This window comes from Juglans regia, chromosome 9 (genome assembly GCF_001411555.2).
Source record: "Juglans regia cultivar Chandler chromosome 9, Walnut 2.0, whole genome shotgun sequence".
Classification (NCBI taxonomy): Eukaryota; Viridiplantae; Streptophyta; class Magnoliopsida; order Fagales; family Juglandaceae; genus Juglans; species Juglans regia.
The window spans coordinates 24,056,463-24,080,214 of NC_049909.1; the positions used below are offsets into that span (position 1 = coordinate 24,056,463).

At 37.5% G+C, this 23,752-nt stretch overlaps 1 protein-coding gene across 2 annotated transcripts; it reads right to left on the reverse strand.

Moving 5' to 3' along the window:
• Positions 1-165: 165 nt before the first annotated feature.
• Positions 166-17,887, reverse strand: LOC108994885 (protein DNA-DAMAGE INDUCIBLE 1). 2 transcript variants are annotated; one of them, XM_018970282.2, is made up of 16 exons: positions 17,611-17,887; positions 17,449-17,481; positions 16,988-17,115; positions 16,425-16,533; positions 15,823-15,939; positions 14,898-14,963; positions 7,344-7,406; positions 7,217-7,261; positions 6,883-6,944; positions 5,973-6,066; positions 5,495-5,587; positions 5,315-5,384; positions 5,104-5,174; positions 893-953; positions 753-778; positions 166-497 (listed from the first exon to the last, which is right to left on the reverse strand). In XM_018970282.2, exons 1-16 carry the CDS (start codon positions 17,674-17,676, stop codon positions 366-368), a joined length of 1,236 nt encoding a protein of 411 aa, XP_018825827.1. In that variant the 5' UTR covers positions 17,677-17,887; the 3' UTR covers positions 166-365. The 2 variants fall into 2 exon arrangements, with proteins under 2 accessions (XP_018825827.1, XP_018825835.1); XM_018970290.2 differs by having other exon boundaries at positions 166-494; positions 17,611-17,886.
• Positions 17,888-23,752: the final 5,865 nt, after the last annotated feature.

Genomic DNA, 23,752 nt, shown 5'->3' on the forward strand with positions numbered 1-23,752 from the left:
AGAAAAAGCAAAGATAAAACCACGGGGAATAAATAAATAAATAAAAACAACTCATTTCTGTCATCATATATAGGTAAATCCAAAAAAAAAAAAAGTGAATTTAAATAAAATTTATATTAAAGAGAGAGAGAGGAAAAAAAAAACCGGTGAGAAGCACACCACGTATAGAGTAGCACAAATTAGTCTACTTCTCCTTTTGAATTGTACCACTCGTCTAGCTTAGAAGAAGATTATCGGTTCAGAATCTTTTGAATTTGTAATCAGAAATTGAATTATTGAAACCAAATATCACCCGCAAGAAAAAAAAAAAAAAAAAAAAAGAAGAAAAGAAAAGATTTAAGTCTAAAAATGAATGAAGGTTGTCGTCAGCCCCCAAAAAGAAAGCCTGCTGCCTGCTCTTCATTACCATCAAACAATTTAAGGGCTTGTATGACTGCATCTCTTCCAAACCCAAGCTCAACAAGCTTTGCCACTTTGTCTTCAAAAACAGTTCCCTGCTGCACCCATTTAAATCATATCATATTTATCACCAAATTAATTACTAAATTAAGTTCCATCAATCAATGTAAGCCCTTGGTTAGCAAGACCATATCGAGGTCAACAATCAAAATTCAATAGGATTTGCAAACCTGCTGCTGCTAATGTTCTCCTATAGAAAGTTGCAGCGATTAACCATGCAATAACAAGTAACAACCAACACAAATTAATTCCGCATGCAGTATGGTTGGAAAAATTCTTGATAGCAAGTTTACCTGGGCCACATCACCACCAGACCCGCCTGTACACAAAAGATGACCAACAAAAGACCATGAATAAAATTATTGCATGGTCAAACAAGAAATGCATAATTTAGTATCCTATAGCAAATATTTTATTATACACCGTGACTAACCAGAAGATTGACCTCCTACCGGGACAACATTATTGCTCCTAACTGTTGTTCCTGATGTCCCCTGAAGAGCAGTAGATGAAAACAATAGTTAGAGACCAAAATGGTATTTTACTCATTGCTACTATACATCACCAAATGTACATTAGAAAACAATAATTTTTTTTTTTTTTATAAGTAATAAGATATTTTATTGATCAGAAAGTAGGCATAGCCCAGGTACACTAGAAGTATACATGTGAATACACCTATTTATGAACTAGAAACAGTTACAAGGAAGTCATGGAAGCTGAGACCATTCAAATCTAGAGTAATGGCCCACATAAATAAAGTCATCCAAAAAAAAACTCCTAAACACTACCAAGGAGTATTCATGATCACTTCCCCATTATTCTTGAGTGTGGGGGTATTCATGAGGGCAAATGGTACTTTAAATTTGAGAATATGTGGCTAGAAGTGGAGGGCTTCGTTGATATGGTAAAAAGTTGGTGGATGTCGTACCAGTTTGAGGGGACTCCTAGTTTTGTTTTGGCTAGTAAACTTAAAGCTTTAAAAGCTTATTTGAAGATATGGAATAAGGAGGGTTTTGGGAATGTTGAGCAGCAGAAAAAAGTCCTCTGGGATGAGCTCCAATCCTTGGAAGCTGATGGGGATAGCGAGGAGAGTTTGTCTAGGATGAACGAAGTAAAAATAAAACTTGAGAGGGTTCTTTTGAGGGAAGAAATATCATAGAGGCAAAAGTCGAGAGTACTTTGGCTTAAAGAGGGGATAAGTGTACTAGCTTCTTCCACAAAATGGCCAATTCTCATAGACGTAACAACGCTATTGAGATGTTAAGAACTGAAAATAATCTGCTTACATTACCTGCTGAGATCCAAGAGCATGCTGAGCAGTATTTTAGTTCTCTCCTTAGTGAGACGGAAGATTGTAGACCTAAGATAGATGGATTGAACTTTGCAGCAGTGGATGCTTCTTCAACAAGTTGGCTGGAAAGGCCGTTCGAAGAGCTTGAGGTGCATCGGGTGGTGTGTGGAATGAGGAGAGACAAAGCTCCCGGGCCGGATGGCTTTTCTATGGCATTTTTTCAAGATTGTTGGGAGATTGTGCGGGAGGATGTGATGAAGGTTTTTCATGAATTTTATGAGTTTCAAAAGTTTGAGAAGAGTTTGAATGCCACTTTTATTGCCTTGATTCCAAAAAGAGTGGGTGCTTCGGAGTTGAAGGAGTTTCGCCCAATTAGTTTGGTAAGTAGTGTCTATAAGATTATTTCAAAGGTGTTAGCAAATAGAATGAGCAAAGTGATGGGGAAGATCATTTCCAAATCTCAAAATGCATTTGTTAAAGGACGACAAATTATAGATTCGGTGTTGATTGCAAATGAATGTGTAGATAGCCGCATGCGGGAAGGGGCTCCGGGGGTCCTTTGTAAGTTGGACATGGAAAAAGCATATGATCATGTAAACTGGAATTTTCTTTTGTATAGGCTTAGAAGATGCGGTTTTGGAGATAAGTGGTGTGGCTAGATAAGTCACTGCATTTCAACTGTCCGCTTTTCTATTCTTGTTAATGGGCAGCCTTGTGGGTATTTTCCGAGTTCTAGAGGTTTGAGGCAGGGGGATCCCTTATCTCCCTTCTTGTTTGACATTGTTATGGAAGCCTTGAGTCGAATAGTGGAGGCAGTGGTAGGAGCAGGATTTATCTCGAGATTTTCAGTGGGAACCAATTCTAGTGGCCCCTCTACTATATCACACTTGTTTTTCGCTGATGATACCCTCATTTTTTGTGAGGCTGTTGGGGAACAAATTCAAATTTTGAGAGCTGTCCTGCTATGTTTTCAAGCCATCTCGGGATTAAAAGTGAACTTAAGCAAATCGGAATTGGTACCGGTAGGAGAGGTTCGTAATATTCATCACTTGGCTGAATTTCTGGGGTGTAAAGTTGCATTTCTGCCCATAAAATATTTGGGACTACCGCTAGGGGCATCTTTTAAGGGCAAACACATTTGGGACGGGGTGATCGAGAAGATAGAGAGGAAGTTGGCAGCTTGGAAAATGACTTACTTATCTAAAGGGGGTAGGATTACTCTTATAAAGAGTACTCTCTCTAATATCCCTACTTACTTCCTATCTTTATTCCCTTTACCAGTTGGTGTGGCCAACCGTATTGAAAAATTATATAGAGATTTTTTTTGGGGAGGCTTGGGAGAGGAGACCAAAATTCCCTTAGTAAGTCAGAAAAAAATCTGTTGTCCGATTGTTGATGGAGGTCTGGGTATTCATAGTCTATGTAGTTTTAATAAGGCGTTGTTGGGGAAGTGGCTATGGAGATATCATGGGGAAGAGGAAACATTGTGGAGGGGGGTGATTGATCGCAAGTATGGTAGTGATTGGGGAGGATGGTGTACCATGGAGAGCAAGGATTCGTATGGAGTGAGTCTATGGAAGTTTATTAGGAAAGGTTGGGGTCGCTTCCTGAAACAAGTTAACTTCTCGGTTGGTGATGGTTCAAAAATCAGATTTTGGTCTGATGTTTGGTGTGGGGATATTGAATTGTATCGAGCATTTTCGGTTGTTTTCAGGTTGGCGACTAATAAGCAAGCTTCAGTTTCCGAGGTGATGGTATCTTCCAATGGAGTGGTGCTTTGGGATGTAGGCTTCTCCAGATCTGTCCAGGATTGGGAAGTAGAGGAGGTTACTGATTTTTTTAGACAGTTGTATTCAGTGGAGTTAAGAAGACAGGGCAGGGACCAACTTTGTTGGAGTCAAACAGCCTCTAAAAAATTTACAGTTCAGTCTTTTTATAAGGTGATACTAAATCAACACCATATTGGCTTTCCTTGGAAGAGGATTTGGAAGGCTCATGTTCCATCAAGGGTGGCTTTTTTTGTATGGACAGCAGCAATAAGGAATATCCAGACTACTGATAACTTGAGAAAGCGCGGAATGATTGTTGTGGATTGGTGCTTTATGTGCAAGAAAGAAGCGGAATCAGTGAACCACCTACTACTTCATTGTGAAATGACTAAAGTGCTATGGGATGGTGTGTTTGGAAGGGTTGGGCTGTGCTGGGTTATGCCAGAAGCAGTGGTCAACTTCCTAACATGCTGGACCAACTTTCAAATGCATACTTGTTCCCAAGTGGCAGCTGCTTGGAAAATGATGCCTTTGTGTATTATGTGGTGTATTTGGTTGGAAAGAAATGAGAGGTGCTTTAATGATCAGGAATGCAATAGAGATGCATTTTGGAAGTTTTTTATAAGCACTCTACTTAGCTGGTTCTCTGCTATTGTACTGAAGGGTGGGGCTGTAAACGCGTTCTTGTCTTCGTTTTTCTAAGTTCTAGAATGTATTAGGTGTTTCTTGTGTATACTTCCTGTGTACTCGGGCTTTGCCTATTACATTGTGCTTAATAAAGTTATTACTTATAAAAAAAAAAAAAATGTCTATCATTTCTTTCACACCAAATGCAGCAAAGAATACATAAAGGAGCCATCTTCCATGAAAACAAGAAAAATTAATGCATAATTTCCAGTAGCTGTGCTTGAAATGACAATAATGACATTTATTTTATTTTTCTGAAACATCATTTGCCCCATTTGTTTTTTCCCCAATAAATATCCTAGCCCAAAATTAAGGAACTTGTTAAGGTGAACATGACTTTCAAATTGCCCAAGGACTTCTCCTCTGATTCAGGAAATACATGTCCAAGGTCAAGGGCCTTCCTTAATTTGCAAAGATCTGTCATTCTAAAGATTTTAAACCCAAACTAACTCCTACCTTGGTGTGGGCTTGTATCGACAAGACCAACTACTTTCAATTTAAACGCCTTGGGGGAAACTCTGTAAAGTCCACACTTTACTGAGCCAATAAATTGCCGCCAAAAGGCAAAAAAGATTCAGCCAATTTCACTTTTCTTGAATCTATATTACCACTTGCACAAATTGAATGTGAATGCATTTTTCCTCTATGCACAAATTGAACTGTAAAATCCACACTTTAGTGAGCTAATAACAATTCCAGCTGCTTTTAAGAAGTTTTGCAAAATGCATAACCCCATATTACCATTCCCCCTAATCAAAATTGAATGTGCATTCAATGTTTACTGTGTAAAAAACCAGATTTTTACCTACAGTACAATGATCCAAATCATCAATCAAAAGTACATCATCAATGGTAACTTTCTCAGGAAAAGCATGCGATTGAAAGTAAACTCACCGGGGCTACTGAGCTAGATGCTTGTTTGGAGTACCTTTCTTCATCAAGAAAACGTGATGGGATATCTTTTTCTGAAAATAATGCATGATTTATTTTATTTTATTTTTGTCAGAGAGGTTGACCATAAAATATAGTTGAGTCTTTGTGAGTTGTAAATAAAAGCAATCAAGCATATTTGCAGAAATTGGTTGTGCTATTTAAGAAGACCAACCTTGCAAAAATGGTACAGAAACTTCTCCACCTCCAACTCTCAAAAGATTCTCCTTTAAGTCTATAATGCACTACAGGCATTAGCTCGAGTCAGAAAAGAATAATAAATACGGATAACTTCTTAAAATGGAACCAAGGAAATGGAGGACAGGTACATAAGATATTAGACTGAGGATGCTACCTGGTGCTTGCGGAGCATATCCAGCCCGAAGAGGAACTCCATATTGGGAGCATCCAGTACCGTGAATGAGCAAGGATAAAATATATTGCCAATCTACAGGAACAAAGTGAACAGGGGAAAAAAGTTAGACTCAGCATTGAGGATGATTAATAGATTGTTTTGTCAAAGAAAACTTTAAATAACCTAGAGATAGAATTAATAGTCAAGAGATTGAATTAGAATCCTCAATTAAAAAAAAAAGATAATTCTCTACTAGTAGAATAAGAGACTGGAAAGTCCCAAGGCAACTGCACGCATAAAAGCATATGTATATACACCTATGAACATAAATATGCACCACAGCAAATGAACACACAAGTGGAAAGAGAAAGGAAGAGAGACAGAGCACCCCTAGTACCTAGAATGCACAAAGATATTCTGGCACAGTACCAAAAATAAGAAGCATAAAGTATTAATAGAAGACTAATAGATACATTACCTTGATTGGAGCAACATGTATACGGCCCAATATCTCTGATTGACCAACTCCATGAGCAATGCCCTTATAACGTTGATCTAAAAGCCTCAACAATCTGGAAAACACCATGGCCACAAAAACAGGCTTTTCAATTTCAAACTCTTCTTGTGGCATAAATTCTACTTCTACAAGGTGTCAGATAGTAGCATATTCTATGCTGATTGGCTATGCCTACTTTCTACCATCAATAAAGTTATTATTTACCGATACAAAAAATTCTATGCTACTTGAATTCAATCTCACCATATTAGATGGACATTGGGGGAAACCGTTGGAAATGAAAATCTCACACTTGGATTCAGTTATATAACTAGTTTCCAGGTTAAAATGATGGTAAAAATGCTAATGAATTCCTTTCTATAATTGATTCATAGGTGCTAATAAATAGGCTTGAAAATATAAATATTCTATGAAACAAAATATCACACTTAGAAGAATTATATTGTATATGGAGTAGAGCAAGTTTGATTTCATGTGTTTTCAATTTACCCCATTAGCTAGCATTACAGAACCAGGTTTTTTATATGGAGCAGAGCAAGTTTGATTTCATGTGTTTTCAATTTACCCCATTAGCTAGCATTACAGAACCAGGTTTTTTATTTTTAAAGTAATCAAGAAGTTTTATTCATAAGAGAAGGCCAAGTCCAAGTACACAGAAAGTATACATGAGAACAGAACCAGGTATTCTATAAGAAAATGATGGATCAAAATCGGAGAATCAGATATAAAGCCTGTTTACCATGCCCCCTAACTCATATAATGAAAGATGACAAAAACTTTAACCGTGCCCACTAACTCTTACACTAAAAGATGATATTATCACTGCCAGTGTAAAGCAAATAACAGCAATTGGATATACAAAAGCACATACCCACAGCGCTCGGCACAGCTTTTCGATATTATTGTTGATTGGGCTCCACTGTCAACAAATGCCTGAAACAAAATGAAAATAAGTTTTCAGATAAAGTGATTTGCCCAGTCAACGCAGGGTGGGATTAACAAGATAATTTGAGGGGGAATGCATAATTCAAAATGACTCCAATATAATTCCATTGCATATCAGATTCTGGCATAAATCTCATCGAAACACATCTGAAAGTAGGGGAGTCCTATAATGTAAGATGTTTAAAAGTAAAGAAAAGTGACCAAGCAACCCAAACGATGAATTGAAGAAGTTCATCCTGAAATATTTTTCACCCTAGTACCTTCAATGGGACACCATTAACCTCCATGTCAACATACAACATAACCTGAAAAGTTGAACAAGAATATTTAAAATTAATATAAAAAGGAAATTATTAGGAGAAACAGGAGGTCCAAGACAACACGCACCACCCTCGCAAAAGCTTCAGGGTTATGTTCAAGGGCAGCTTGCCAGTTTTCATCGATTCCTTTCTGAAAAGAAGTTAGAAAAATGGAGTAACTATCCGCACTATGCATCCACTGTTTTGTGGAAAGCCAAAACATTATATGAGAATACATAATTACATAAAGGATACAGTCCACAAAAATATTATATGCGAGTGTATTAGTTGTACATAATTACATAAAAGGATATATTCCAAAAGTATGAAGAATGAATGAAGTTACAGAGTTTCAAGCAATAATTAGTTCGTGTAATCACTTAAAAAACAAGCTTTTATAAGAACATTATGAATCAATATGGTAAAAATTGTAAAGACATCATTATTCTAAAAAACAGATATTAGTTGGTACCATGAATATGCATATTCCTTTTCTTAAAATTTACTCAAATTTATCCTACATGGCACTGAATTACAAATCATGACTTCTAGAATGTTGAATCAATGTTAACACTGTTTGCAGAAAACTGATGTCTGTAGACACATAGTAAAATTTTAAATTAACAAAAGAATCTAAAGGCATAAAAACTCTTCAGCAATTACTCCTAGAGTAGTTGTGCAATAGACGGAGGCATGGGAGAGGAGAAAAAATTTTATCTAGTGAGGTGGAAGACAGTATGTGTCTCACTTGATAAGGGGCGGTTGGGAGTGTGTAATTTGAGAACTTTTTTTTTTTTTATAAGTAAAATAAGTATTATTAACAAAGATGGGCAACAACTGCTTGTTACAAAAAAGTATGCCCTATTTACGAAGGCAAGTTAGAAACTAAGAAATCATGAAGTTTCATGCCATTAAAGTCCACAGCAATGGCCCAAGTACAAAGAGTCCTAAAAAATAAAACTTTTAGCTCCTCCATCGATCTCTCATTGTATTCAAACGTCCTCTCATTTCGCTCCTGCCACAAGCACCACATGATACAAATAAGAATCATCTTCCAAATCTCTTTGATCTGGTGCACACCTCGGATAGATGTCCAACACGCCAATATATCCACCACGGATTCCGGCATAACCCATACTAGACCCATCCTTTTAAACACCTCATTCCAGAGCGTCCTGGCTACCTTACAATTTAAGAGTAAATGATTCACCGACTCACCCCCTTCTTTACACATACAACATCAATCTACGATGATTATCCTCCTCTTTATCAAATTATATGTAGTAAGAATCTTGTCTAATGCCGCTGTCCATACAAAGAAAGAAGCTTTGGGAGGGGTCTTGTGTCGCCAGAGCCTTCTCCAGGGAAACTGTGCCTCTGGCACTTGTGCAAGGACCTTCTAATAGGAACGAATAGTGAAAACCCCTTTTCCTGCAGGAATCCACTAGAGACTATCTTCATGCTAGATATTTGGACGATAAGAGTACAGAAAACTATAAAAATTTGCAAAAACCTCCATCTCCCAATCATGTGCCGCCCGGTTGAAATTGATATTCCAGTGAATACCCCCTCTTGAGATTCCCATAACCTCTGCCACTGTAGCATCTTTGGCACTTGCTATCAGGAATAGAATAGGAAACAACTCTTGGAGAGCACTGTTACCACACCATGCATCTTTCCAAAATCTGATCCTAGCACCTAAACCCACTTGAAATCTAGTGTGTCAATGAAAAACCTCCCACCCTTTTCTAATGTACTTCCATAGCCCCCTTCCATGTACCCCTCTAACTTCTCTAGTACACCAACCCTCTCCTAAACCACCATATTTATTTTTTATCACAATTCTCCATAGGGCTTCTGGTTCCTTGATATATCGCCATAGTCATTTACCAAGTAACGTCCGATTAAACAACTGCATATTTCTGATGCCCAAACCGCCACTAGAGATAGGACGGCACACCTTCTCCCATTTGACAAGATGAAATTTAAACTCTTCTCCTATTCCACCCCACAGAAAATCTCTCTGTAACTTCTCGAGACGACCCGCCACACTTGCCGGAATAGGGAATAAAGATAAAAAATAAGTGGGTAGATTAGAAAGTATGCTTTTAATCAAAGTAATCCGACCCCCTTTCGACAAGTACATTCTCTTCCACCCTGCCAGTTTCCTTTCTATTTTTTCAATTACCGTATCCCAAATCGAGCGTGCCCTCGGAGCTATACCCAAAGGTAATCCCAGGTAAGTCATAGGAAGAGACGCTATCTTACAACCCAACGTGTCAGCCAACTCCCTAATATTCTGAACCTCTCCAGTCGGTACCAACTCGGATTTATCATAGTTCACTTTTAGACCAAACACTGCTTCAAAACACAGTAGACATGCCTTCACAACCCGCAACTGGTCCTGATCAGCTTCGCACGTAATAAGCGTATCATCTGCAAACAGCAAGTGAGAGATAGTAGTAATTCCCCCGCTTGGAGAACCAATTTGGAAACCCCTAACAAAACCATTAGCCAACAAAGCCGAGATCATCCTGCTTAGTGCCTCCATCACAACAACAAAAAGTAAAGGAGATAACGGATCCCCTTGCCTCAGACCACGAGAACTCTGAAAGAAACCCTCAAGGCTACCATTAATCAATACAAAGAACCGTACCGTAGAGATACACCACCTAATCCAAGACCTCCACCTTTCACCAAAACCACACCTACCCAATAGATATAGGAGGAAGTCCCAGTTAACATGGTCATACGTCTTTTCCATATCCAACTTACACATAATACCTGGGTTTCCAGCCTTCCATCTGCTATCCAAGCATTCATTGGCAATTAGAACCGCATCGAGGATCTGTCTTCCCTTAACAAAAGCATTTTGAGGCTTAGTCACAATCTTTCCCAAAACCTCACTTAAGCGATTTGCAAGCACTTTTGAGATAATCTTGTATACTTCATTCACTAAGCTGATAGGCCGAAAATCTGTGATCTCAATAGCCCCGGCCTTTTTAGGTATTAAGGCAAGGAAAGTGGAGTTAAGGCTTTTCTCAAATTTTCCAAATGAGAACAACTCCTGAAACACCTTCAAAAGATCTTCTTTAATCACCTCCCAGCATTCTTGGAAAAAGCCCATAGAGAAACCATCAGGTTCGGGAGCCTTGTCTTTTACCATTTTCCTTACTACATTAAATACCTCTTCCTCATCAAAAGCCCTCTCCATCCTGACCACATCCCCCGGTTCAATAATGTTAAACACCAACCCATCAAGAGTAGGCCTCCACCCCTCCTACTCAGTAAGGATCTTCTCAAAAAAATCAACCACATGTTCTTTGATAACCTCTTCTTCTCTACACTCCACCCCCTCAATTTTCAACACCTCAATGTTATTGTTTCTTCTATGCGAATTTGCAATACTATGGAAAAACTTCGTGCTCCAATCCCCTTCCTTTAACCATAATGCTCTTGACTTTTGGAGCCAAGACATTTCCTCCTGCAAGATTATCCTCTCAAGATCTGCGCCCAACAAAGTTTTCTGTTCTTGTTCCTCCTCAGTAAGAGGCCTCCCCTCCTGTAGTCTTTCTAACACCTGTATTTCCATCCACTTGGTATTTTTGTTCTCCTCCACATTGTCAAAAGACTGTTTATTCCATTCTCTTAGATCTCTTTTTAAAACTTTCAGCTTATTTGCAAAAATAAAGCTGGGTGTACCCTCGAACTGATACGAAATCCATCACTGTTTGACCCTCTCCACAAAACCTTCTGATTTCAACCACATATTCTCAAACTTAAAATACCATCTACCACTCTGAATGCCTCCACAATCCAGCAAGATAGGCCAATGATCCAAGGCTAACCGGCCCAACCGCTTTTGCCATACGTCCGGAAACTGGCTTTCCCACTCTGGTGAAATTAGGAAACGATCCAATTGAGTCCATGTATGATTATTAGACCATGTGGCAGAGCCCCCTGCTAGTGGTAGGTCTATCAAATTCAAGTCAAAGATGCACTCTGAGAACTCCAAGTTTGCTGGCCTCAATCTTCTTTTTCCAAAACTTTCACTTTGGAATCGAGCAACATTGAAATCACCCCCAATACACCAAGGGAGCTCCCACCAACAATGAACCCCAGCTAGCTCATCCCACAATAATCTTCTATCCATGTCTAAATTGGGCCCATAAACACCTGCAAAAGCTCACAAGAAACCATCTACCACTCTTCTAAAAGAGCACGCTACCATATATCTCCCTATATAATCCTCTACTTTTTCCACCACCCGCCTATCCCACATCATTATAACTCCTCCCGATGCCCCCGAAGAAGCCAAGTACACCCAATCTACATAATTACTACTCCATATTCTCCTCACAATCCTCCTATTGATTAACTTTAGCTTCGTCTCTTGTAAACAAACGATGTCCGCTTTCCACTCACGAAGCAAGTGCCGAATCCGAAGACGCTTTTCTATTTTGTTAAGACCACGGACATTCCAAGACACAACTTTTGGCTTCATTTATGAACAACCGATCCCTTCCCTTTTACCCTACTCCTACTAGAGCTACCCTCCAAATTCATCAACATCAACCTTTTAAGCTCCTGATTCTTCTTCAAGTCCCCCTTCCTTTTCTGTTGATACCCAGCTTCCATAGCAGTTAACAAAGTTATGAACTGTTCTTCATACCCCTCGCAATTAATCCCCACAAAATGTTGAATCTCTTTCACCTTATGTAATACCCAGTCTGAAGCTTGATCTGGAAAACAAAAGTTCAATGGGATTGGATCACCAATATTGCTACTCTGAAGTTTCTGAAAATCTTCCCCCACAGAAAATTCCTCTAAACCCAACTGATCGCACGCCTCAGAGAGGACTAATTCTTCCTCCACCGAGTGCATGAGGTCATCGGACTCCTCATCCCCTTCCTCCAACTCAAAACCCTCAAAGGGTCTAACAAATAAATCCGCCGAATCCAAACCCATGCCTCCCATAGTTGTCGGTGAAATTTGGGTCGTCTTCGACGAAGATTCACGCATTTCGAACTCCTTTGTGCACAGAACACCAGCGATGCCTCATCGGCGACCTCTACGACTTACGTCGGCGGTTTCTGTGCTACCGCCGCCGTCGATAAACTTTCCGGCACGAAGCCGAGGCTAGATGTCACGCCGCTGTGCTGGGTATCACGTCGCTGGGCTGGACCTTCACAAACAGATCCTTGCCCACCAGTTTGGGCCTTGGGCAGAGACGGCCCAGCCCTTACTGAAGAGGACGAGCCCCTCTGTGTCTTGGGCCAAGCATGCCCACTTAAACTTCCTCCAAACGGCCCGCCCCTTTTCTTTTCTCTTTTGTTGGGCCTCCTTCCGGGTTTTACTAGGCCCAGCCCCCCCATTCCCCTTTAGTCCACCCAGTTCTCCAAAACACCCCATTTTCCTTTTTAATACTTTCGTATCTTCTTTTTCCTTAAACATCCCAACAAATTCCACAATTTCAGCCATACCTCTCTGCAGATACCACAGCTGGCCTTGAATCTCCATCAACAGTCTTCGTACCTCCCACGCCTCCTGACACGCCGCGGATTTCCTGCCATGGGTATGGTTCGGAGTTGCGTCTCGACTCCACCTCCCTTGTCTCCTGTCAAAAAATTGTCACTCCACCTTCCCGTTTCCTCATAGCGTTTGGCAACGACGAGGAGAGGGCCTCCTTATACGACTGTGACTGATACTTCACCGCCCCCTTCCCAATATTCAACTGACCTCCACCATTAACAGAGGCCTCCTTACCACTTTCTAACAATACCTCCCGCATTTTCCTCCAACCCCACCCATTCTTTCCTTCTGGAATGCACAATACATTTCTCCTCCCCCATGGTTATTCTCAGAGACTTCAAGATATCTTCCTCTACGGTTTGTGCAACGTTGAGCAATAAGACTGCAGTAGCCATCTCTAGTTGCCAAATACACCTCCTTCTTCCCCTCTCTTAAGCTTTCCTCGAACACCTTCCTCAGCCATTGCGTTGACGATGAACCCAATAACACTGCATGATCCGACTTCCAGCTTCTCTCGGTGACTCGCACTGATCCACCACCCACTTTTGACAGAATAAATCTTTTGGATTCAATCACCACCTCTATGGGATAACCCATATTGATCACCATAATTCTTAAGAAGTAATTAACGCTTCACCATTAGCGAGAAGGAACTTTCAAAAAGCAACGAGAAAAATAAAATATGCATGTAGTATGGAGAGAGAAATTTAGGAGAGAGAATGTCATATAGCTCACTTTCTAAAGCACTTTGAGAACTTTTAATAATGCTTTATTGGGGAAATAGCTTTAGAGATATCATTTGGAGGAGGGATCATTGTGGAAGGAAATTATTGACGCTAGATATGGTGTTGCTGGGGGTGGGGTGGTTGGTGCTCTAACGAAGTGAGAGGGGGGTATGGTGTGGGTGTATGGAAATTTATAAGGAAGGGGTGGCCACGTTTTGTAAATCAAACTCGCTTTGTTGTTGGTGAGGGCAATCGAATCAGTTTTTAGAAGGACGTGTGGTGTGGAGATCAAGCATTGGAAATGGCTTTTCCGGCTCTATATCGAATTGCAGGTAATAGGGAGGCTTCAGTGGCAGATGTGCGGTCTTTTTCTCATGGTACGCACCAGTGGAACATTCTTTTTATTAGGGATTTCCATGACTGGGAATTACCTATTGTTTTAGATTTTTTAGCCTACTATATTCTATGGGGACTAATAGGGCATCGAGAGATAGATTGATGTGGAGATCTTATGATCATAAGATATGTACAGTGAAGGCGTATTATAACATCTTGACAACACGAGCATACTCCGTTCCCCTGGAAGAATATTTGGAGGACTCGTGTGCCTTCTAAAGTAGCTTTTTTTTGTTTGGAATGTGGCTCTTGGGAAGATATTGACCACGGACAATTTGAGGAAGAGAGGATGTGTAGTGTTTGATTGGTGTTACATGTGTAAAAAGAAAGGAGAATCTATGGACCACCTCTTATTACACTGTGAGGAAACTAGGGTGTTGTGGGATGAGACTTTTCAAAGGGTTGATGTTGCTTGGGTTATGCCTAGAAGGGTGGTGGATTTGTTGGGTTGTTGAAGAAAGATGCAAGGCTGTCATTAAGTGGTTGCAGTGTGGAAGATGATTCTGTTGTGCATTATGTGGTGCATTTGGACAGAAATGAATGCATGATGCTTCGAAGATAAGGAACGCACAATGGCCGAGTTGAAGAATTTTTTTCTCCACACTTTAATGTGCTGGTTTTCCGCTATTGTATTGCATGGGGATAATGTTCATGATTTATTGTCTTTAATTTATCGCTTTTAGAATGTAATTAGGGGTCTTTGTATACTTCCTGTGTACAATGACTATGTCTACTTCTTTCATATCTATAATATTCATCTCTTACTTATAAAAAAAAAAACAAAAAAAAGTTTTGTAATAGAAAACTTAATTATTATAATTTCAACAATCATAATGACCTAAACATCTCAATAGGATGAAAAAGATGCAGATTGCAAGAGTACAAACAAAAGTCACGCCACCACCCGCACCAACGAATCAGTTGAGAGGAAGCATTTTATGCATTGTCACTAGAAAAACTATCACATATGATGAAATAATAAAACTGACCTGCAGAATGGCAGCTTCAATTTTCTTTTGTGCTTCAACATCAAAAGGATCTGCATAAAGAAGGGCCTATATCACAAAATAAAACGGACATATATATCAGTTTCTTACCTATAAAAAAAACTACTGAAAATAAAAACTTCAAGGATTTCTATAAGCTTCTCCATCTACTAATAGCCAACAACTTAAATTGCTCTTGTTAGAACTTACAGATTTTATTTTTTGATAAGTAAAAATATTATACGTATATCAATAGGAGTAACCAAGTACACTGGACGTATACAAGAAAACACCTAACCCATACTAGAGAGCTCCTAATAACCCAAAAAGCACGTGAAAAACTACCCAAAATACACCAAGCCCGATTGGAATAGAACACACCTCCCCAACCCCTTGTTTCCCGTAAGACTAATACTCCACCCGAAACTCCCTCTACGAGAACGTCTTCATGATGCCCTCACTTTAGCTATAATTATAATTTAACTACATCTTATTAGCATATAGTAAGTACATAGATATATAGATTTGTTTTAAATGCCATAATGATTTAACAAATAGTAAAGGAATGAGAGGTGTTTTAATAATAGGGAACGCAATGTAGAAGAACTCTGGGAACTTTTTATGTGTCCCTTGTTTAGTTGGTTTTCAACTATTGTACTCAATGGAGGGGCTGTCAATGAGTTTTTGTCCTCGTTTTTCTAGTATTAGAATATATTTAAGTGTTTCTTTTATATACTTCCTGTGTACTTGGGCTTCGCCTATTGCATTTGATGAATAAATTTTAATTAGCAAGAAAAGAAAAAATAGTAAGTACATAGACATATAGAAATCCCAAGAACCTAAATGCCATAATGATTAACAATGTGACATAGACAATAAAGGCCAACAAAGAAGAAGAAGAGTTAGAGCCCCCCGATAAGCAACTTACAAGCTCTTCTTCTTGTTGAATTCGTAATTTAGATCTCTGGCGATGACGCTCTCGTAAAAGTTCTTGCAATCTATTGAGATCGTTCCCTAGAACAACTTGCGCTAATTCAGGATCACTCTGTAAGTTTGATATACAATTTAGATTGTCAGAAATTATAAGTTCAGAACATAACTCAGAAATTAATTGGGAAAATCAACAGCAATATAAGTGTTCTTTCCCATTGAAGAAAACAAATGCACAATGAGTTAAAGTGCGAATAAAATAAGGACCAAGCTGGGACTTAAGCTCCCACACATGATCTGATTGCAGATTTCTTCTCTTCAAATAAACTTTTTTTTTAATAGGTAAATCCATTTCATTGAAGAGCACAGACCCGCAACCCTAGTGCACAAGCTGTATACAAGAAATTATCCCTTTAATGGATAAAAGAAGAACAAAAATCCATAAATTCAGCAATATCGTCAGAATGAGAAACATTACATGCCCCTACCAATATATAAAGCGATTGGACCAGCATATTATTCAGAGAGACCATTTACATGCAGCAAATCCCAATTTGAAAAAGCAAAGAATAATCTGGAGAAAAAAGATCAGCATTTTACCTGAAATAATTGAGCCATAATGTTTGAGTCACTTCGAACATGCTGCTGGAAAGCACCAGGGTTCACAGCAGATCCATCTGGATTGAAGCCCAAATTATTCGTAGACGGACTGAAATAACATTAAATTGTAAGAGTTGGATAGAATAAAGCTTTAGACTCTGATTCAATACATAACATTTATTTGAATACAAGGACCCAATAGCAAAAAAAGGGGAAAAGTTTACAATAATATACTAGTGAAGTAATTTACAAGATTTCCTAAAATAATGTACAAAAGATGCCATCTGTTAAGCCAGAATGAAACATTAGTGTGCTTCATGAGACGGAGATTTCATGTTACATTTGATTTAAACCGTTGACAGAGGATAAGTGGAACTTCTTTACAAATAATATCAATCTAACATCTTTTGTAGCTATCCTACTGTAATTCTGGCTGCCTGTAACTTCATCAAAATAAAAACCAAAACTAATATTTTATTACTCTTGGTCGTATGGGTTGCCAAAACATTCGAAGCCTAAGGGAGTAATGCAATGTAGCATAAAGAATGAAAATATATACATACGTAGATGCAGCAGTGGAGACCATCATCACCAAATCGTCATCTTTCACACCTAATGCACTCAATTTCTCAAAATTCCTCATCTCCTTCCCATTATACAGCAACTGTTGTTGCTTAAGCGGCACACTTATCTGCTCATATGCAAATTGAAATCAAATTAGCATTTTGAAAAATAAAACCAAGACCTCACCCCAATAACCCCCTTTGGTTTTCTCGAAAAACAAGTAACCGGTGATCAACCATACATAAATAAATATACATCCATATTGCGGTTGCTTATTTCACAATCCGCATGTATTTTTCAATTATATTGAACTTGAAGTTAAGTAAGCGATACTGAAGAAGTAGTGGAAGATCGAAAGATCGAAAACTCGAAGCCACAAACTTCCACCCCAATATTTTCTCAGCAATCAAACACAGCACAAGACCCAAAACATAGAAAGAACGTATCAAATAGATCTTACCTCCACTTCAAGCAACGCTTTCACGTTTTCAACCTATAGCCAAAAACCAAATTCAAGAAGAAAAAAGGCCGGAATTAATGAATGAGTGTCAGTAAAGGAGATACATATAATTACGCGTACAGGAATGTATGCGTGTGTAAAAAGACAGGGTTTTGGAGTTACGGTTTCGTGAGGATCGACGTCGACGGTAATGATCTGCTCGTCTGCGGTCATTACAGTGATCTTCATCTTGTTCTTGTTCTTGTTCGCTCTCTTGGTTATAGGATTGGATCTGATTTCTCCCCGTGAATCTGTGCGTCTGTATTTTATAGGAATTAGCGTCGTACTTTGGAAATATGGGACAGGACAAAGAAAAAAGGAAAAGGAAAAGGAAAAGGGTTGGAGGTTTCGTAGCCCACGAGGTTTTTGTATGGTTATTGTGCAAGTGGGAGGGAAGTCGGATAGAGTTGTGGCGAAGTCGTTGTGTTGAATTAAGAATTGAATTTATTGTCGGCGACTAGTTGAGTCCAGTTAGGAAAATAACATTGCTTTGCTTCTCTCCAGTCTGGTGATAACTAAAAGAAATACTGCAGAGTACTTCATTCATTCACATCCGCCGCAATCTCTAATTTTTTTACTTTTTATTTCTTTTTTATTTGGTAAAAGATTGTTATGTTGAAACCATTAAAGAGCTAAATTTAGGCTAACGTGCAGAACGTTACAACTTTGTAAATTTAGGCAAACCATCCGGCTAGTTATGAGTCATGACCATGAATAAATTCGAAGGTCTCGTTTATTTTATAGTACATCTCACCTTATTATTATATTATTTTAAAATTTTTATATAAAATAAAATGAATAATTTAATTTTTTCAAAATTTAAAATAAAAATAATATTAAAAAAATATATTCTAATAATATTTTATTCAACTTTTAACTTTAATCTTAATCTAATCTAATCTAAAAAAAAACCAAGCTAATAATAAGTCAACAGCAATCCCTAAAAACACAAAACCAACCCTACTAAGTAAGCATCTATCCATTTTTTTATATATAAATATCTTGATAGCCCCTGGAAGTCGATCCTCGTGCCCTTTTTCTTATGTGAAGAAAAAAATTTACATTTTTATAAAAAATAGATTAATCTTTTTCTCAATTAGTTTATTATTTGGATTTAGATCCAAGTTTTTCGTTAATTATCTGATTACAAGACCACGGCAAAGGGCACTAGGATTCTTGGTCTATTGGAAATGGTACATGATGCCACCATACTTGGTTTTTTTCTTACATTCTTTTGATGGATGGATCGATTGATTTTAGCGAAAGAAACAATCATGACCCATGACAAATGCACAATTCCTGAAGTTGTTTTTGCACGTCATAGATATCATGACATGGTATGGTGTCATACATAATATTGCTGCTTTAGATTTAGCAGTGCAGTTTTGCAATTAAGGCAATTTATGTTATGTAATGGCAATTTAATGTATTTGGCTATTCATGTATAGATCAGGTTGAAAGAGAAATTGAAAACTGACCATGCTGTTAGATAAGCACATTTCAATTCTATATTATTGTATTGTATGAATAAGTATCCTTTTATGCACACGACAAGGGAATATTTTCGTTATAAATAAAAAAAATCAGAAAAAAATAAGTCATCTTCTAGGATATACTAATGTGACTAAGTTGAAATATTCACAATATAATGGTCTATACTAATACGCCCTCTTGAGTCCAGTGGGGTGTTACCAACAGTGAGACTCGAACTAAAATTGGAGAACTTGTTTGAGACTAGTGGCTTTGTAAATATATCAGCAATCTGATCATTTGAGCTACAGAATGAGACATTCAGGGTCTTGGTAGTAACTCTATCTCTCACAAAATGATAATCAATGTCCCTGTGTTTGGTTCTTGAGTGGTAGACAGGGTTAGCCAAAAGGTAAGTAGTCCCAATATTATCACACCACAAGATGGGGAGCTTGGGTAAAAAAATTCCTAACTCACGAAGCATGGTTTGGAGCTAAATTAATTCAACAGTTGTGGAGTTAAGAACTTTATATTCGTCTTTCGTGCTTGAACTGACCATTGTCTTCTGTTTTTTGAAACTCTATGATATAAGATGATTACCTAATAACACACAAAAACTACCAGTCGATCGTCTGTCATCTGGGTAGCCAGCCCAATCTCCATCCCAATAAGCTTGAAGAGTAAAAAATGATGAGAATTTAAAGATCAAACAATAATTGATTGTGAACTTAAGATACCGCAGTATCTTTTTAATAGCATACCAATGGGAGAGCTTAGGACAGATCATAAACTGACATATTTTATTCATTACAAAAGATATGTCAGGGCTTGTAAATGATAAATATTGTAACCCACCAACAATACTCCTGAAGAGTGTACTGTCTTCAAATGAAGGAGAATCAAACCAAGAAAGTTTGAGTGAAGTTGCCGTTAGAGAGATCATTGGTTTGGCATGTAACATATTGCTTCGAGTTAGCAAATCTTTGATATATTTGTGTTGAGACAAAAATAATCTAGATTCGGAATAGCCAATTTCAAGACCAAGAAAATAGGACAAGCGACCAAGATCTTTAACAAGAAAGGTCATGCCCAAATCATGGATAAAAGTATCAATAGCCCTTGGCTTTGAAGAAGTTATAATCATGTCATCAATATAAATCAGAACAAACATATGTAGATCATCACTATGCAAAATGAATAGAGAGGAATTTGATTATGAAGCAGAAAAGCCATAACCATGCAACCAAGAGGTTAATTGAGCAAAACCAGGCCTTCGATACCTGTTTGAGGTCATAGATGGCCTTGTGCAGTTTGCACACATAATTTGAAACTTTCAAATCAATAAACCTTTGCGGCTGCTTGTAACACCCCGCTTAATTAAATCTTGATTAATCCTTAAGTACTATAGATTAGGCTATTAATTATGGGTTAATCACTTTCATTAAGATTGATAGTGGGACTAACATTAATCATGGTACTTAGTATTAATAAGCTAAGGATTAAGAGAGGCAAGCCCATTAGTAATTTTGGTGAGATTATTTTTTTTAGGACCCAAGTGCATTCATGGGCCTAGCCCAAGAAAATCTTGAACCAAGCCCTTAAGAAATCAAGGCTATTGTTGGCCCAAGTATAGGAAGGCATAAGGCCTTTGGTGTATAGATTGGACCATTGGCCCTTTTCAAGCCTACTAGACCTAAAGCCATGTTTGAACTCATTTCACCATTCAAGACCAAATGCCCAATACAACATATCATTGGTTTCCTTAAGCCCAAATCACACTCAAAGTATCCAAATTAAGTTTTAAAAATTGGCTAAAGTCATTAACCATCATACTTGAGATTAGTGCACTTTAAGCCTTTATTTGAAACTTAATCATGCTTAATTTTTTCTTAAAACTTTTAATTCAATTTTTCTTGAATTAATACTCCATTAAATCATGATTAGAACATATTAATACCCTAGCTAAACTATCTCACATGTCATTAAGAAAAATAACATAACAAGTCCAAACCATGCTTCAATCGGTTTTGTGCATTGCCCTTTGTAATGTTTTGACTGTTTTGCCATTTGGCCCAACATTTTTGTGGTTTATCCTCAAGGGTAATATGGTCCCTAAAAAATTCATGAGACCCTCCCAAACTCAGTTTGAACCTTGGATGAAATTGGTTGCATCAATCAACTCAAAGAACTAAACCAGGTGCACCTTGGTCTAGTTTGTGTATGAACCATTTGGATTGAATTTGAACCAACCTCTAGTCCTGATTTGCACCAATACCCCATGCCACCTCCTTCTCCACCCAATCACCAAAAAGTCTCGTGACCATCATGAAGGATTTTTATTTCCCAAAAACATCCAAAACCGAACTGAATTTCTGCCACAACAAAACCACCTTCATCCATCGGTTTTCAAGGGTGGTTTGAGACTTCTGCCACTCAAATGAGGCCCCACGACCTAGACTCATCTACAGGACTCTTACAGCTACTATGGAGAGGAAATGATGGTAGTTTAAGACAATATTTTATTTTGTACGAGTGACCTAAGCTCATGCAAGCAAATCTGGAAATTTTTCAGATTTGAGCACCTCCCACTTCACCCAATCACTAAGCACCCAAGCCAACGCCCCTCACCCTTTGACCACCTATAAATACTTCATTCCCCTTCTCATTTCACCCACACCACAGCTTCAAGCATCCTCTTGAGTTTTGAGAGCATTTTCCCCCCTTAGAGATCAAAAGTAAGGGTGATAAATGGTCCGGTCGGACCAAACGGACCGACCGAACCGACCGTTTCGGTCCGGACCGGACCGAGACTTAGACCGGTCCGGTCTGGTCCATATTTTAGAGGACCAAAAACATTCGGTCCGGTCCACGGTCCACGGTTTTTTCAGACTGGACCGGACCGGACCAGACCAAACCGAATGAAAAATTAAAAAAAAAATATTTTTTTATATATAATAATTGTACAATTAACAATATAAATTTTTAAATATATTATTAATACTTGTTAATATTCTATAAATTAACAATATTTTATATATATCTTCATCTAACCTATCACTATTAGCAATATAAAATTTTAAATATGCTATTAACACTTGTTAATATTCTATGAAATAATAAATATATACTATCAATTAGTTAATTATATAGTAATTATATAAATTAATAATATAATTTTCATCTAATTTATTATCATTGACCATATAAAATATTTTTTTATTGAGTTTGTTACATAATCTACATTAATAAGTCACTTAATTTAATTTAGTATTTTAAATAAATTTTTTTATTAATTATTTAAAAAAAAAAAAAGGCCGAACTGACTGGACCGAAAATATTCGGTCCATCGTCGGACCAGACCGGACCGTTTGCAACCCTAATCAAAAGAGTGCAAACAGAATGAGTTTTGGTGAGTTCTTGAGTGTTCTTGTGTAAGACCGTCTAGAGTGCTTGGAAGGCCACGAAAATTGTAAATTTTCTTCCTTTTAATCTTAGCTAGTATGTCAAGTTTTGTTTTCAAGTGTTGGTACGAAATTTGGTTGAGTTTTGAGAGGATATGATGCTTAATGCAAAACTGGATCAATTAAATGAATGTTTGAATGATTGAATGTTTTTAATTGAAAATTTAACTATGGCATGTCCTAAGCATGATTTGATATGATCTATCATTATCCTAACATGATTATGGAAGGTTAAATTTGTGGTTAGAAGTATGACATGATAGGTTTTAAATCTATCTTGTTTTGATTATCAAGCATAAATCGATTTTAAGCATATTGATTAAAGATTTCTTAGCTTTGATTAAGTGTGAGGATGAAGTTGATTACTCAAATATTAGACTTCATAATGTCCCTAAATATATTAGTGATCATTAGTGATTAAAGAGAATCTCATATGCATGCATTCATAGGGATCAATAGTTGAAAATACACATAGGCATCAACTAGGACGCATGTCACGGGTTGTGATTAATTGGAAATATTCCACTTTGAATTTTGAAAATCCAAGGATATAGATGGTTTTAGAATGCCAAAAATATAAAGTCCATGAAATTTGGTTAAATTTGAAATTCGTTTGCAATTAGTACAAATTTAGGGCCTAAATGATAATTTTTGAAAATTTAGGCATATTTTTATAAATGCCCAATTTTTGAAACCTTTGATTTTGAACCTATCCACAAGAGTATTAACCCTAACTTAGTTTACACTTGATTTATGCAGCTATGACGCTAATTTCGAATTTTATCAAAAGTTTGTAAGTTGGCCTCTAACTTGCATATTGATAAATTATTTATGAAATATTGATAAAGGTTCATTTATATTTTAATTATCATTTTGAGTATAAAATATGATGTTATATGATAAAATGATTGCATACTTACAGGACATGTGATATTTTCTCCATTTTTAGCATATTGCATATAAATGTAACTTTTCATGAAACTTGTTACATATGCACATGTTATGAAAAATATTTTTCAAAACATTGCATGTAAACCATTTTATCACGACTCCAAATACTAAGATGGGGAATCATTATGGTGGAATTCATCTGTCTACTCTGGAGAGTTTAATAATAGAGTGGTAACCATTGGATTGACGAAGAACAGTTGACAGGTTTCGAATGAGTTCTTTTTAAAGAACGTCATAGCGAAATCAACCTGTTATGACACCTAACGCTGGTGGGTGTATACGTTATAATTTTTATGATGTTATGTTATTTACCAATGCATTGAGAACGAGTCTGTAGACAACGTAGTTTCAACGTAAGTTTTATTAAGGTCACCGGCAGGTAC

Coding starts and splice junctions, on each gene's coding strand:
- LOC108994885 (XM_018970282.2), bottom strand. CDS start 17,676: ATGAAGATCACTGTAATGACCGCAGACGAGCAGATCATTACCGTCGAC. Junction 6,945..7,216: donor TTAATGGTGTCCCATTGAAG/GTACTAGGGTGA, acceptor ATTTTGTTTCAG/GCATTTGTTGACAGTGGAGC. Junction 498..752: donor CTGGTGGTGATGTGGCCCAG/GTAAACTTGCTA, acceptor AAATGGGTGCAG/CAGGGAACTGTTTTTGAAGA.